The sequence below is a fragment of the Diprion similis genome, chromosome 4, assembly GCF_021155765.1.
Source record: "Diprion similis isolate iyDipSimi1 chromosome 4, iyDipSimi1.1, whole genome shotgun sequence".
In the NCBI taxonomy this organism is placed as follows: domain Eukaryota; kingdom Metazoa; phylum Arthropoda; class Insecta; order Hymenoptera; family Diprionidae; genus Diprion; species Diprion similis.
Window position 1 is genome coordinate 22,404,615 of NC_060108.1, and position 16,167 is coordinate 22,420,781.

Here is a 16,167-nt window from a genome sequence, read left to right on the forward strand (position 1 = left end):
ATTGAATCTTACGTAAGAAAAGGGAAGGGGGGTTCGAGAAATCTTATGTATCCTCACATGGGGGTAAGGGGGGTCAAAAATCGTCAAAATCATCCTTACGTAATTAATGAATGGCCCCTTAAGTGACAGACGTTGTTGATGAGAATTGTTGCCAAAATTGAATCCTGGTTTCTAAAGTCATGATTCTAATTTTTGACGTAGCATAAAAAATTGGTAATTATTTTAAAGTATTTATCAACAATGTATAAAGTATAATGCGACTCACATTTGCAATATATGGTTGTCAAGCTATGATATTGCATAAATTCATATTACGATATCACAAAACATATCAACACATGTTTATATATGACAGACTAGTCACTGTTTCCAAACGTGTCTTGGACTCGATTTAGTTTTTAAAATCCCGTGACATGTTGTGAATTAAATTAGCAATGAGATTTGTAATTAAAAATTAATGATTGAAATCCTATACGGACGTAACTACAACCCGAGTCGACGTTGTACATAAACGTTGTAATTGTGATGTAAGGCCAAAATCAATCGAAGTATTTAGACGATCAAAGTCGGATCGTTAACCGGACATTAAATTAACTGCTATTGAAGTAATTAAAAAGACTTTATTGTATTGTTATAAAATATGCTGATAACACTGCAAGGACGTTTATATTTTTTATCCATACAATAGACAATACCGTTCACTAAATTGTTAAGCGTTACGTTGAACCTAATGTATTATCATCGTTTGCGTTTGAATATTGGAGGAAAAAATATTAATGGTTGAGATATTCAATTCGAAGAAATTGATCTTGATGTTAAATAGTTATGTTTCTAGTTTTCCCTAGAATTTACAAGTCAACTAATGTGAACTTTATATCTGTAAGCTATGAAACTTGCGCGTAACAAAATGTAACTTTTACATATCTGTGAAGAAAAAATTAAATTTAATAAACAGTATGAGTTCTTGTACTTGCGTTGTGTGTTATCCTGTTCTCCGTTTCCTCAAGTAATTCAACAATCACTCAAACCCAGCCAAGTATGAACAGAGGCCCAAATTTCTTTTGTATTCACACTTTCCCGCCTCCAACCATCGCATGTAGAATAAAATTTCTGTTAATCTCGACTAGCATCGAGCACTCGCCTAGATGGTTTTGAATCCAACTGACACTGTGGTTGCGTACACGTTCGAAACGCGATTAAACCCATGTCCCATCGTAAACATGATTCGTGCCTTATGCCTCTATCTGTTTACCTCTTGCGTCTACACACGTCAAATATGGGAACAGACATCTAGAGGACAAACACAGCAAAGCGACAGACTGCTACTTTGCTAAGATAAAGGAAGATTAAGGAATTTTACTACATTGCGAGGAGAAATGGAATACGAAAAATCCTTCAAGAGAAAGATGTTGCTGTGGACCAGCAACTGGCTAAACCAGGAGGATCCGCAAACAGAAAAGGAGGTAAGCAAGTTCATGGCTTCACCACATCCTTTTCCCTAAGACCAGGAACTCATCTTTACATGAATCCTAAATCCAGTGTCGCGGAGTTAACCTGATTGTGGATAATGGCTAAATAATCATATAGTGTCACCATCGTGAATAGCTGGAATACATTTTGCCACCCAGCAAATTCGTATTATGCTTGACAGCATGAACGATAAGGTTACCGTCGAAAATTGACATTGACATTGAAGGTCCCGTTCACTCCCGACGCAGTGGAAATAGCTCGTCTTTTGGTAGCGACTGGTTACCGCGTCCGTTTCATGGATCGGTGCTTGCCGAAGGAGATGTATCCGGTCGCAGGAGTTCCCGCGGGTTCTCCAGCGTGTCGGGTGACAATAATGTGTCCTCATTCAGGGCTCAGAATGGAGCTGGAGGCTGCAACGTCCTCGTGCAATTGTCCACCACCTCCTTATGGGCTCGACAAGTCCTGGACCGCCGGGGAACCGGACAGTGAACGGGTAAGGTTTAGAAACTATAACCATATATATATTATCAGCATGAATCATGATAATCTTTAAACTTCCCCAGATGGAAGAAGCTGTAGAGTTTACAATCGGCCGAACGAATCAAGAGATTTCAAAGACCATCTCGCAATTTATCGCCGGATTACTAAAAGTGTCGAGTAAATTCTCCGATGTGAACCACAACGACGAGGTAACAGTTAATACAGAATCGACCGTAGCGTCAATGACTGAGGTGCAAGAGGTCCATACACAGTCGGTGAAATCCGACTGCGTCTCTTCGGTGAAGACACCAGCTGCAGCTGGCATCACGGTTGTCACTCCATGTGCGCCTTGTATTCCAAAAGCTTCTCCATCTGACGGAAAGACGGCAGCACCCGGAAGGTGAGTCGGTTTCAGGAGGAAAAATGTTCTCCGTATCTCAGTACTTCGTTATTACTACACAATTGTTGTATTTTTTCTTTCTTTTTCGGCAGATACAGATCCTTGGACACTTTAATCGGCTCTGGAGGTTTTGCTGACGATCTTCCGGAACCGGGCCCATTGACCCCGAAGGAAGATCGCTCCGGACCAGAAATGGCCATGGATGTAGACACTGATCCTGATGCAACCATAGTCGAAGGCCCACCTTCGGGACACAAGAAGGTGAGGGGGAATCAGTTTTCAAATTATTTGTGAACTTCAAGATGATTATGACTCTTATTGCAAAACAGCTATAATTCCTGAACAAGGAGCCATTCGACATTGAGGAAGAGTGTTGACCTACATCTATATTCCTTCTTTTCGCAGTTCATCTCAAAGTCCAGCCCTGCAGTGAATTACACCGAGCAGTTCCAGAGGTCGGACACATTTGTGTTCGAGGAGCCGGATGGCGAAGAAAAAAAGATGACTGAGCGGACGCTGGTTCGCAGTAGCACTTTTTGCGTTTCAGATGATGCTGCCAACGACACTGAAAAAGGACCCAGGTTGGGCCCACCACCGAGTAGAACACCCAGCCCATTGCCGCCTATTTTTTCGCAGTCTTTGGTACTGACTAAGTTGCAGGACGTTCAGCAGATCATTAGTGACATCATTGTGCTAGTCGCCGGAAATCAACAAGTCCCTTCAAGCATTGGAGACGTCTCGAAGGCCTCTAAAGCTATCCTCAACGCTGTCCAGGTATAAATACAAAAATAACGAGGGGGTGAATTGCGGTTGATATATGGTGTCATTCGAGTTGCGAGGGGGTGGGGGTGGGTGGGGGGGGGGTAAATAAGTCTCAGGCAGTTGTTAAAACAAGACTAAAGCTAACAGCCAGAATTAGCAGCCAAACGTTCTAACGTTCATTCGAATAAGATAGTGAAGTTCGAAAATCAAAATTTTGGGAAATACCTTTTCTACCCCCAAAACAGATTTATAGAATTGTGAGGATAAAAATGAACTGCATTTTTCTATTTCCAAAAAGCTTAACATGTTTGGCTGCTAACTCTGACTGCGAGCTTCAGCTTGATCCAATCGTAAGTGCACAAAGCGGGAAGCCAATGAAATACGGAGCTTTGTTTCAGCAGAGGGTTTCGGACAATGTTCGGCCAATCCGGTCCTTATCGGACTTCGGAAGTGTTCCTAATTTGACCCGAGATGGTACGACAGCTCGGTCGATTGCCAGGCCTCAAATTCGAAGATACGCCACGACGATAGCCGCGCCAGCAACACCAACGTCCTCGAGGCGTGAGGGAATCTCTTTGGTTGATCGTTCGAAAAGAGCCTCGACCACGATGTTGTCAAATCCTGCAGGAACAGCCGGAAAAACCCAAACGACTTCCAAAGCTGGCACCAATCGATTGGCTCCTCCTGCCAACGGCCGTTCCACTACGACGCTACCATCCTCGACGAGTGGCACAACTACAAATCGGAAACTCACCCCTGTTAAAAAGTATGCCAATGTACAGTCCAGCATTCCCAAGCCGAGCATTCCGCGGAAATAATTTCGTTGTATGTACATGCTGTTTAGTCCTATATTTAGATTCAATTTTAGATAATTAATAGTAATACATTAGTCGAAATTGCGCGGGTCGTTGATCAAAGGTATAGTTACTACTGGTAATTGTACTCGAAATCGGTGATTTTTTCTTTTTTACACATACAAATTTTTCAGTAAATAAAGTTGCCCATCAATTCGAATGTTGCGTAAGGCGAGAATTTTCGTAATTGATGAATCTCATTTAAAGAATAAGTACAGGGTAAGTAGATCTGAGCTGCGTAATATTGAAGATACATCAGATCTATTAGTTAATTAGTTACAGAACTTTGTATGATGTTACAGCTTGATATTTCATCTCAAATTGTAATGCGGATAATTATAGTAATCTTCGACAAATAGTTACCGATATTTATTAATTCCTACCTTGCGATATATAATTGTTAGCATATCGCGTAAAATCAATGAAAATCATTTTCTTCCATAACGCGTTAGTTACATTGTTGATAAATATTACCTAAGATCCATAAAAGACGTAAATATTATTCGTGCCATTCCCCATTTCATCACACACAGAGTCACAGCCATTTAGTCAAAATATCTTATCTCAATTCTCTCCACCTCCAAGTGCTTCTACCTTTTCGTTCTGGTATTTACCTACCTATAATTCCAAGTTAGTCATCTCTGTACCCATAACATGTGTTACACCTGGGTACGAGGATTATGTAATTAGGGTATCATCGGTAGAGCGCCAAACTCGTGAAGCGGTAACATTTCGAGTACCCGACTCACCGGAAGCACCATTTCCACAGGTTCCATACTCCGATCCCACATGATGCAAAGTTTCTGTAGAGTGATTGCGATTTTGAAGAATAGGTATTCCTCTTGCCAGAAGAAATGAATCAAGAATCTTCACGCTTTCGTACAGGCTTTCCAAATCGCAGGTCAGGTGGTTTGCAACTCTGGAAGAAACCGGGCTTCTTATTCGCGGAGTACAGTTTGGAGTATTTGCCACGGTGTTCAAGGTAGTCATTGCTCCGATACTGGTTACTTCAGAGACGATATCAAACTCACAATGTGGTTCATCGCTACTGTACTTCGAGCTCAACGTTGATATTCTTGTGATGAAGCTATCCTTCGAGCATATCGATGGGCTTCTGAGACCAGGTAAGCCTGCGGCTCTTCCCAGAGTTGAATTTGGGGTAGAAGACTTTGAAACTGTGGTCGAGTTGAGGTTGGTTCTCCCCGAAGACGGCATCGTGCCGTTAGAACTTCCTAATAATTTGATAATCGCATTTCTGGTAGTCGGAAAATCCCTTTGAGGCTCATCGATCGAAGATGTGATGTCTAACAATTTTTCACCTTCCGTCGCGCCGTCGCATTCATTAATTGCACATCCGCAGGCCCCTTCACATGCACAATTTTCTTGATCAATGTTGACGACATCTCTTCTTTCTTCTGGCTTTTCTTCGTATTCTGGATTCATGTCCTTCGATGCATCTTGAGAGCTGAGTTGCTGCAGAGCAGAATTTTCTGTTAATCCTGTGATGTAAGATTGCAGATACGCACCAAGCGTTTGTGCTTCCAATGACGAATGAGGTCCTCCTATTGGTGGTTCGTCTGATGTTGGTAGTGAAGTTGCATTTGCACCAGTGTCGTTAATCCACGCGAACCGAGGTTCGCTGCCCTCCATACTCGTCATGTATTCTTCCTCTTTTGATTCGGAAATACAAATAACAACACAATTACTTTAGTAGTTCGATTATTACATTGAAAGTGGAGATACTGCAAAACTGTAGTTCAAATTAAAATGAAATTGCCAAGAAAAAGTTTAATCAACTATATCAGTACCGTTATGAAATGGTGGTGAAGCTGTGACAGGAATTAAAATATTTCTAAGCGTCGTTCCTGGCGGAGTAACGTACGCCGGTGGTGGACTTTCGGGAATCGATTGTCTGGTTTCATTTAGCACAGGCGTAGTTTGGCTGCAGTTACTTATACTTGCATCATCCCGCACTAGCAGAGATGTGGACTGTGTTTCTAAATCATTGCTTTCGCTTGTTGAAAGAAAGACATGTATGAATGTGAAATTACGCTTAGACATTCTTTAATCTATGAATCTACAGTACATATATTGATAGGATACTCACGAGTGTTGATTCGGTGTACTTCTGCTACGAGGTTGTCTATAGGACGATTTTTTTCGCTTGCGCCTAGTACCCTCTGATTCCAGTCCAATTTTTACAACCTCGTCATAACCTGGCGGAGCTTCATAAACTGGAGGATCGTCTGATACAGTGATCTCGTCAATTCGTGCTCCATCTGTAATATCAAAAACTGTCCAAAATAAGGATATGATATTTTATGGTAAAGCTAGATTCACTGAATTTCTAAGCTGCGGTACCTAGGAGCTCGCTAATGGTCTGCAAGCGAGATTGTAATTCTCTTTGTTGACGAGCACGAGCACCCATTCTATAAAGTAAGACAATCAGTGCAGATATTAATACGATAAGTCCAAGACTGCTGGCTACAAATACTAAAGTAGCTGTTTTCAGGTCTGGATATCGATCGATCTTCGGGAAGTAGTAGTTTGCCTTGTTTACGTGCCACTTTCCATCTTGTGGCTCTATTCCCCAGTCTGTAGGAAATTTAGAACTCATTTTATTTCACTTTCTTTGCACTTATGCGAATGTATGAGAAAAATGAAAATAATGAGAAAAATGTAGTAGTACTAATTATGGGTATATTATTGCCAGTTACTTCTGAAACAAGTTGCCGGCTCATCACTGTCATCCCCGCAGTGATCGAACCCGTCACAGTTAAGTTGGCTTGGTATGCATCTGTGATTTTGACACAGAAAATCTGATCCCGTGAAACAATCTGTTAAAAATCATACCACCAACAATGACAATGCGGAAGTGAAAAAGCAGATGTACGTATAATCGTAAAAAACTCATTTTTACCTGTATAACTAAATGCAGAATACGCTATAGCTAGTCTAGAAGTGGGACCAAAAGTTCCTCTCAGGCTGACGTGAAAGCCACTTGCAACTGGAGCAATGTGCTCTCTTAATCTAGGAGGTTGTAGTTGACTCGCAGGATGCCGAAGAATTTCCAAAGGAGAAAGTGCAGATGTGGGTCCTTGCTTAATCGTCAGTTCTGTGGTTCCAGCTGTAAATTTAAACAATTATACAAATTACGGGCCAATATAGGAATTACTTAGTTTTCCGTACATATCTTTTTAGTATGCAGTGAAAAGGCTTACCCATATCAGCAAAGGTGACCACCTTCAAGTACATATGAGTTTTCATATGAAGAAAATTTTTTGGAGGTCTGATTAACCAGACACAGTCGTAGGTCTTTGCTCCTTCATTAACCATGTCCATCATTGTGATAGCTCCGCCCAAGTTCTCAACATACCCTCCGCAATCAGTAATGGGCTGTATTGACTTATCGTATAAATGACCAATTACAAAAGAATAGAACGCTTTGTAGCCCAGACCAGTTCCCCCGTTCGCATAAAATCTTATGAGAAGTGACGGTCCAGAGCTAACTATAACCGGCGGTCGAAATCTAGCACCACTGCTAACATCTAGACGCTGTCCGTTCCAGTCGTAAAACTGTGGATGGAAATTGTAAACGTTAAACTCCTCAAGGATACGGTACTGATGAATTATGGTTAAATACCCTTTCTCACCTCAACGATAGAAACTGTAGCGAGCTGAAAATCGCTAAAGAGTACCCTGACTCGACAGGAAGAAGCTTCTGTTGCGCATGTTATGATGTATTCCATTCCTAAATCCCTCGGATAACGCGCCGGGAAAAATGGTGAAGTCAGTATACCACCACCAGTACTGTTCAATGTCTTGGCGACTCCGGTCACTATGTCAGCACCTGTCAAGTGTAATCTATTCCCTGAAAAAATTACTTCGTCAAATTATAACAATGGAAGACAAACCTTTGTAATTTATTGTAGATGAGTTATCGGCTCACTCTCGGCTGTATATTCCATTGCAAAAGCATGCTTGTGTGATTTGCTGTATAACAAAGTGATAGACAATGTACGCGTGCTAGACCTGTACGTGAGGGGTGCATACAAGCCACAGAACGGTGTACCAGATACATCTTCGTATGGAGGTTCCGCGATCCAGACGTAATCACACCTAATGAAATGAATTAAAATATCGGTGGTAATTGATGGTAAAATTGGTATTATAACGTACCTGCAGGGATTGTCTATCGTCATACTTCCATCTCCACAATGGTGAGACAGTTCCAGGTGTTTAAATGTCACGGTGATGATACAAGATGGACAAGAAACGAGTTCCAGACTGCACTGATTGTGTGAACTGTTGGTGACGTAAACTCGTGATGTTTGTTGTCTCGGTGCGTTTTTGACAAACGTGACATTCTTTGCATAAAGAATTCCTCGTTCCCCGAGTTCCAAATAAAGTCGTCGCCCGTTGTTCTGCCCACAGATGTCTTCGTTTCGAACGTAGTTACTTGCACCGGTCGAAAGAACAATTAATGCGCCGATGGCTGTTTTTAAATGAAATTGATGAACTTTTCAGTATAATTGAGAGATAGTAAGATATTAAATGGATTACTTTTTTTACTTAACAATGAAAAAGAGAGTAAACAATTTTTCTATAGCCGTCGCAACACAGACCAAAATCAACATTCAAATGAAACGAAATTGTTTGTGAGTAAGCATATTTATGCTTGATAATTAGGGGAACTTTGATACGAAAAAAATTACTACTTTGCATAAATAAAAATTGATCTTACATACCGCAAAAGAAATAAAACATATCCAGAAGAGCGAATCAGACAATCTGTCGGCTGGGAAGCCAGACATGATTCTGTTTAATTTTATTAGCCATACTGCAGAGTAACGTACATTGTATAATGGCTTATAAAGCTTCTATGGATTCTTTTACGCATAACTAAAATTCTCTTTAACCGCCACTTGGCGGTACACTTTAAAATAAACTTGGCTTTCTTGAAATAGATCAGTATTTATTATTGATTGCGAGCGGGAAACAGCTATTCAAAATCATTCTGAAACGTATTTATTTCTTTTATTTTTTATTCGTAAAAGAGGTACTGATTATTTAAAATTAAAAGACGAGCTTTATCCTATAGGTCACAGTTATTGGTTTGCATTACTAAAACTCCATCATCATATCTGCAACATAAAATGTCATTTATGTAATAAAAATATATTATCTTGTTCACGAAAGATACAAGAAAGAAAAAAAAAATTACCACTCTGCAAAATCTTTTGTCCTTTTGAAGCATCTTCCAAATTCCTTAAAAATTCTTGAAAAATATGAACAGATTTATTCAAACTAGTTTTTTTGTAGTCTTTGATTTTTCTCCTAACACTTGATTCTTGGATAGAGTCTTCTTTGGCATCAAATGCATTGATTTCCTCGATTAGCAAGTTTATTGTTGGCACAGTTAACGGGTTAAATTTACCAACAGCTTTTGGGCTAAACGGCACACTGACTTTACCCGATTTCGGATGAATACAGAACGGCGATTTCAAAAGATGGTTCATTCCCTTGGTGACGTTAATATCCAACCTAGGATACGCGTACTGGATCATTATTTCCTCCAGAAGATGATTCAGACGACGTTTTTTACTCTTTGAAGAAAATGAAAATTGGAAATTAGTTTTCTATGTGACGGTGAACATAATTTAGACAAATTTTTCTAATAATATCAAGAAAATTGAAGACAAATAAAATGTACAAAATGACAAAATCCTACCGTTTGTATCTCGGCCTGGTAGCAAGCAGTAAAGGCTTCCCAACGATCGACACTAGATGTATGTTTCTTGAACAAATCTTTGATCTGGGATCTTAAACTATCATCAAGAATAAGTGGTAAGAATTTGGCAACACCCTCGTCTGTACCGAGCATATTCTGCTCCTCGACGCACATTGATACGAACAGCGGCTCTATGATACTTAGTGCACGTCTGTAAGATATAATATGAATACACATCTGATCTAATGGATTATTGAATGCAAATCATAAATGGAAGACTCAAGAATGTTATTATTGCCTCTGTGTAATTCATAAGTATCCAAAACAGATTACGTGCTGACCTCACAGAATGGTGTAATTTTGGGCCTGGAAAGTTCACTTTCTTAGCTTTTAGTTCTCCACCAGTAATAAGCTGTAAGTATTCGGCAACGCAGCCGCGGGTCATCGAATTCAGTTCGCGAGCTGATTTATCGCACACCCAGCAATGTATACCTCTCCGACCAGAATATACCCACAATAGATGCTCAAAGCCGAAATCCTCTAGTATTAAATTTCAAGTTTTAGGTACTTTCATTTCAAGTTTCAAATAATATTACATCAGTTATTGACAGTGCTTTACCTCTAAGTGCAGAGTCCAATATTTGGCAGGCAATCACCATGTACTTCCAGCACTTTGTACATATGTCAGCGCCTGAACAGCAGTTTCGAACATCGTCATAATCCGTCATGTCTATATCGAAAACGAGTTCTCTTTCTACCGGCAAAAAACTTGAAAATTTCTTCTCATCTTTCGGGCTAGAAAAGAAGTCGATCGATGCAAATAATAGAAAATTAAAGAATTTTTTGGTTTGGATCTGTAAGATTGGGGAGCTCGAGTAAAAGAAATATGACAGCGAGCAGGCATAATTTGAATTACTGAATTTGAATAATAAGTCGACAAAGGTATTTCGATTCTTACCATATATTGTATATCGCACCGATATCAATTTTAAATGGCAAGAGTCGTTTGCATTCCAGTTGTAGTTCATCTTGATTAGAGAACGAACGATATCGTATGTAGACGTCGTCTCTTACGGTGAAAGAAAATTCTCTGCGTGAAAAGACGCTGGCTGAAAAACAAAGCATTGATAAAGTTTTGGATTAAAGCTAAAAAACCAAAAAAATCAGCGGCTAAAATTAACAAGTTAACTTACGATCACCGTAGCTCAGCCATCTGTAGTAGTCGTGAAACGGAAAAAGCCGCTGATAGTAAAGAGGCAAAAGATCAATCAGATTCTCTATTCCCTCGTTTGACATATTTTTAGGTTAGGCACGTTTAAGGCACGGTCGTATCGAAACTTTTCTTCCGTACTCAGTCAGCAGTTTACTGACGGTATCATTCGATCACAGCACTGAAAATTAAACTCCGTTAAAACTCTTTCCTACATTCATGCCCACTGCCACAAATTAAATACGAAGCAGCGTTGCGAGTGTTATAACGTGTACACGCAATTTGACAGAATTATTTTCGCGCCAATTCCTGTTGCTGGCAGGTTTTACGATTCAAGCGCGATCTAAAAGTCGAAACCTTAACTATCGCGAATTGTCGAATCGTAATTGGCTCAATACACATGAATGATCTGTTTGAGCCAATCAGAGATCGTCATTTTCCCGCTTAAAAACAAGTGACTCTTACGTTCATTAACTGGAGCAAGTACACGTGCGTTGACTGAAGAATATTCCGTCAACGACACGTGCAACAAGTGCATGTTGCTTAGCGCCAATTTTCTTACTGTCATTCGTTCCGTTATAAATCAATATTCGATGAAAAATATTTATACAAAAATACGTAGAGATTCTATAACTGAACAATTTGGACCCGTGTTATCCCTACTGATTTTCACCAAGCTCTTATGGCGGGTAGCAAACTTTAAATTAGGGGTGTTCGATAAAAGCGCGATTACATTTTATGGTCGTTCTGTCAACGAATCCAGAAAAAGCTCGTTGAAGAATGAATATTGTATTTTGTTTGGAAGCTTGGAAGCGACTTACCGAGTTTTAAACCGATAAAATTCAACGGTATTACCTTGTTTGGTTTTTTTGTGACCATCATTAGCACAATTCGATACGGCCTTTACAAGAACAATTTATAGAAAACTCGTGCGTCAATAATCGTGCAAGGTATTTATACATGTATGCGTAAATTTTCCAAGAAGGCTAGCATATATCATACATAATTATTGGAAATTTGATTTATTTTGCAGAGAATCTGGAAGCCACCGGATTAATCTTAAAAGTGCCCCACGCCTTTGCAATTCTCCATGGGAATCCCGGGATTCATTATTGCGCGATACACCTCAGTATGAGGGTTGAGTAAATATATTAAAAAATATCCAAATGTGATTTTAAATACGCGTAAATCTGTTATACTGGAGCCATAAATTATAACTAAGAGTATTCGAAATCTGGCGAAGGCAAAAATTAATTTAATGCAACGAACGAGGATTAGAACCGCCATCGATATCAAAGCAACTGTTCCAAATTATTATAAAGCAAAATGTATTATTAATAGTATAGCGTAATTCGAGCTTACTTTCTTTATACAAGGCTGATGCATCCACATCACAGTTGAACGATAACTGCATATTTTAACAACATCGTCACATTGATATTTACACGTATCTTATTGTTAGATATGAACGGTATTTGTAATTGTACGAATAAAACCTATCATATCACCAAAGCATCGATAGTTTGGTATAAATTATTTTAATCCTAATTACACATTTTTTTAAATAACTCGTGCCTTTTAAACTCAGTCTACATTAGCTCGATTAACCGTATTCAACTAACTTTTACAAAAAGCTCAAATCTGTGTGAGTACAAATTTATGGGTACGCGATATTTTGTAGGTCACGAATTATTACCGTGTTGTTGAAAACAACTTGTTTACATTTTCTGTAAAAGAGTTAATCTGAAATTGTGGGTTAGCGATACAATATTTTATTCAACACACAGCTAGAGATCCACCGATAAACAGCAATTAGGTGTATTTTTCTATCACCTACCAGTCTAAACACGACTTGCCGAATTCATATTTTATGACTGGTCATTTATAATGTCCCTTGTCTCTCGGGACTGGATTTCAAACAATGATTACAAATTTTACTCTCATATAAGGGTGAACCTCACGCTTTCGCGGCTTCATGAAGTTAGGGCAAAATCAGATGTAACTCTCTAGTGAATACTGGAATGAAAAAATGGGCTGTCGATCCTGTGTTTCAACAATCAAAAAATACTTTCGGATTTGCATGTACGACCACGCGATGAAGTTTGATAGACGCATCAAACAGATCGCAGTCGCGCAAGTTTTAATTAAATTTGTGACATATCAAAATCGTGTTTGATGTTTTAAATAAAAAATTATGAAAACAATGAATTTTCTGGTGGTAACAACATTGTGCATTCAATTACTACTTTGCCAGGTATACAGTTTAACCAAATCAGTGAGAAATCAAACATTGATCGTGAAAAAATTAAATAATATATTGGAATTTTTTTTTCGTGATTTGTTGAAACACTATCTGGAAAAAAGCGAGCCTCGACATATCTCAGTTATTGGAGCATCGGCAAGTGATCGGAGTAAAACTCAACCGCTACTCGATGTCTACCCTTACATTATATGTACAAATATGGAAAAATGTGCTTTCTTGGAAAGATTCAGCGAAAGGAGTCTTGTGATTGTATTCTTGAACAAATTTGGCGAAAACGGTTTGAGAAAGAAGTTCGATATTCTCTCACGGTGTCAAACATGTCATGTCCTCTTCGTATCCAAAAGGATTGTGCCGGATAACAATATTCGGTCGATTTTCACCTGGGCTTATGAACATAATATGCTGTACACTAAATTCGCACAGCTGGCAAAAGACGGCGTTGAGCTCTACAGTCGTTTTGTGACCAAAAACTGCTCCACGGAAGCTCGATTAACCACATTTTGGAGACCCGGGATGGGTTTGGAAGAAATGAACATATGGGCCTTCAAGTTGAACGACCTAAACGGGTGTCCAGTCTCCGTGAGTTCTTTGACTTTCACACCAAAAATGATGATCAGAGAGGGCGAAAACGGTTCGTTGACGATAATTGGCGGACGTGAAGGCAATCTGCTCCTGACACTTGCCGACAAACTCAACTTCACCATAGCGTTGAGATATCCATCGGTGGCTGATCGCATGAAGTACTCTCGAAAAGTAGCTATTACCAACGATGTTAGTAATGGTACTAGCGAAATTGGCATCGGCCGGTTGCGTCCGACGAGTGAAATGAAAAACACGGTTGCAGTTTCTATCGCGTACGACGACGAATGCATAACTTGGGGCGTTCCTCGCATATTAAGTTGGAAGGACGACATCGTGTTCATAGAATTTTCCGGGACTGTGTGGGCTGCTGTTGGAGTCGTGTTCGTGGTCAGCTCGGTGCTGGCACACATCCATCGGAATATCGTTTTATCGAAAAACGGTAAGTAATCATCCTCTCTCAATGAGGTGTCCAACAATTATGCAGTCCAATAAAACCGCCATCCCCATTCACACTCGCGAATGGCGTTTGGATTTCAGGTAAACGAAGGTACGTGGGGTTCTTCGAGGTTTTATTCGACGTCATCGCACTCCACCTTGGGAATCCAGTAAGCCACGTGTCCTTTTCAACGGGAGGAAGGTGCATTTTGATCATCTATTTGTACTACGCAATGGTCATAACGACAGCGTATAAAGCGTCGTTAGCATCAATTTTAGCGACGGATGGAGGTTCCTCGGTGATCGTGGAGGTAGATGGAATAATTAAGGCAAATCTCACCGTCATTGGTTCACTTTACGATTACAAAGTTCTCAAGGATCAAGAAAACCATAGTGTAACAACCCAGAGACTCATCGAGCGGTTTGTTGTAAATAATAACGATTCGGGGATTTGGGATCAACTCATAAAGATCGATAACAACTATGCTTTCCTCGCACGAAGATCGGCGTTGAATTGGATGAGGCAGACGATCGCCAAGACTCAAGAGTCTGTAACTTTCGACGTGTTCAACAATTGCGTGTTGGCTTATCACCCGGTTATCGCTTTGCAGAAAAGATTCGTCCTTCGCAACCCAATTGATACCGTCATTCGAAGATTGACTGAATCTGGCATTTTGGACCATTGGGATCCCGACGAGCATGATGCTGATAGAATATTGAAGCGACGGGGTGCCGAAATGTACTTCGAAAGACAAGCAACTTACAAAATTCAATATTTGTTTTTAGTTTATACAACCTGTATCTGGTTTTGTATCTTAGTTTTCGTCATAGAGATTTTTATTCGGAAATTCAAATCAATGAACCAGCTGCGGAATTGACGTTCAGTCTGTTGAAAGTATAAAATTGCAGCGCGATCGTTGAACATTTTTCTTCTCCCGCGCTTACCTACTTTCAATATCGATTCTCAAAGTACAGACACGTTACTGTACTCAAATATTAATCCATGTCGTTCGCCCAGGGAGACTGACTTTGTCACCATTGTGCCAGTGCAATCATTTATATGCTTTCTGAAACTAGCTATTATGTGATAAAATCAACCTCCTTGCGATTAAGTATATATTTAATTAATTCGCATTCCAGAAATTTCTGTAACAATAATAATAAAAACGTTCTGTGTGTTACAATCAGGCTTCTTACATACACATATATATTTACATATAACAAATCGTTACATGAAATTAAATGTATCCCATTGTGCATATTTATAATGCTACGGTGAGTCAAAACAATGCCATTTCATATTCGATGCCTCAATCTAAGTCACCCTCTATTTACCAAAAATTATTCATTCAGGACGATTTTTACACTAAATTCAATTTTTAGCTTTGAAACAATAATATTAAAAACCTAAAACAAAAATTTGATCCCGCTATTGTAGGTATACACAGGTTTGAGGTGATTTTTATAATTAGCTTCTTTGCATTTTTAATAGAAGATCTGAACCATTTGCAGTGCATCGGTTCTCTAATTTGTTGAATACAGTAATTGTGGATTTACCGATAAACGCCAACGGAAACAGGCGCATTCTCCAATTACCTGTCACGACACAACTTATAGAATTCATATTTCATGGTACATTATTTACTCGCTGTACCCTCTGGGTCAGATTTTCAACGATAGGAAAAAAGTATAAAAGGGTGGCAGCTTGATCCAAACCAAACTCCGCAGCGCGATTGACTTGTTGCGCGATTTGGGTTATCTGCACACAAAAAATAAGGTACGATCTCTATGAAACGTCAGGATATTGCAATTGGTAAAACAGAATTTTCTGATCGCCTTAAAAAGAAACATTAATTTAAATGAAAACTTTGCGAAAACGTGACGTGGACCACTCATGCCTTTTAACTGATCAATTTACTTGATATGTATTTACCATTACAAATTTCGATTTAAAACGAGGTAGAAAGGGGTTCAAGTAAA

General features: G+C 39.4%; 3 protein-coding genes across 5 annotated transcripts; 1 reads left to right on the plus strand and 2 right to left on the minus strand.

Moving 5' to 3' along the window:
* Nucleotides 1-1,017: 1,017 nt before the first annotated feature.
* LOC124405195 lies at nucleotides 1,018-4,176 on the plus strand. Of its 2 annotated transcripts, none has more exons than XM_046879890.1 (6): nucleotides 1,018-1,463; nucleotides 1,697-1,963; nucleotides 2,034-2,350; nucleotides 2,443-2,611; nucleotides 2,756-3,124; nucleotides 3,511-4,176. In XM_046879890.1, exons 1-6 carry the CDS (start codon nucleotides 1,377-1,379, stop codon nucleotides 3,928-3,930), a joined length of 1,629 nt encoding a protein of 542 aa, XP_046735846.1. In that variant the 5' UTR covers nucleotides 1,018-1,376; the 3' UTR covers nucleotides 3,931-4,176. The 2 variants fall into 2 exon arrangements, with proteins under 2 accessions (XP_046735846.1, XP_046735847.1); XM_046879891.1 differs by having other exon boundaries at nucleotides 3,514-4,176.
* A 132-nt stretch (nucleotides 4,177-4,308) lies between these two features.
* LOC124405193 lies at nucleotides 4,309-8,873 on the minus strand. Of its 2 annotated transcripts, none has more exons than XM_046879887.1 (11): nucleotides 8,715-8,873; nucleotides 8,146-8,461; nucleotides 7,916-8,085; nucleotides 7,620-7,837; nucleotides 7,188-7,542; nucleotides 6,887-7,093; nucleotides 6,684-6,803; nucleotides 6,328-6,561; nucleotides 6,074-6,260; nucleotides 5,775-5,974; nucleotides 4,309-5,639 (listed from the first exon to the last, which is right to left on the minus strand). In XM_046879887.1, the coding sequence occupies exons 1-11, from the start codon at nucleotides 8,731-8,733 to the stop codon at nucleotides 4,645-4,647; spliced, it is 3,021 nt and encodes a 1,006-aa protein (XP_046735843.1). In that variant the 5' UTR covers nucleotides 8,734-8,873; the 3' UTR covers nucleotides 4,309-4,644. The 2 variants fall into 2 exon arrangements, with proteins under 2 accessions (XP_046735843.1, XP_046735844.1); XM_046879888.1 differs by having other exon boundaries at nucleotides 6,074-6,245; nucleotides 8,715-8,872.
* An 85-nt stretch (nucleotides 8,874-8,958) lies between these two features.
* LOC124405197 (DNA primase small subunit) lies at nucleotides 8,959-11,228 on the minus strand. Its single transcript, XM_046879893.1, has 7 exons — nucleotides 10,891-11,228; nucleotides 10,656-10,806; nucleotides 10,317-10,492; nucleotides 10,039-10,237; nucleotides 9,698-9,908; nucleotides 9,191-9,572; nucleotides 8,959-9,110 (listed from the first exon to the last, which is right to left on the minus strand). The coding sequence occupies exons 1-7, from the start codon at nucleotides 10,991-10,993 to the stop codon at nucleotides 9,091-9,093; spliced, it is 1,242 nt and encodes a 413-aa protein (XP_046735849.1). The 5' UTR covers nucleotides 10,994-11,228; the 3' UTR covers nucleotides 8,959-9,090.
* Nucleotides 11,229-16,167: the final 4,939 nt, after the last annotated feature.

Coding starts and splice junctions, on each gene's coding strand:
- LOC124405193 (XM_046879887.1), bottom strand. Junction 6,562..6,683: donor GCCGGCAACTTGTTTCAGAA/GTAACTGGCAAT, acceptor AATTTCCTACAG/ACTGGGGAATAGAGCCACAA. Junction 5,975..6,073: donor AGTACACCGAATCAACACTC/GTGAGTATCCTA, acceptor AACAAGCGAAAG/CAATGATTTAGAAACACAGT.
- LOC124405195 (XM_046879890.1), top strand. CDS start 1,377: ATGGAATACGAAAAATCCTTCAAGAGAAAGATGTTGCTGTGGACCAGC. Junction 1,464..1,696: donor ATCCGCAAACAGAAAAGGAG/GTAAGCAAGTTC, acceptor TTGACATTGAAG/GTCCCGTTCACTCCCGACGC. Junction 2,351..2,442: donor AAGACGGCAGCACCCGGAAG/GTGAGTCGGTTT, acceptor CTTTTTCGGCAG/ATACAGATCCTTGGACACTT.
- LOC124405197 (XM_046879893.1), bottom strand. CDS start 10,993: ATGTCAAACGAGGGAATAGAGAATCTGATTGATCTTTTGCCTCTTTAC. Junction 10,493..10,655: donor GGTGCGATATACAATATATG/GTAAGAATCGAA, acceptor CTTCTTTTCTAG/CCCGAAAGATGAGAAGAAAT. Junction 10,238..10,316: donor ATTGGACTCTGCACTTAGAG/GTAAAGCACTGT, acceptor ATTTAATACTAG/AGGATTTCGGCTTTGAGCAT.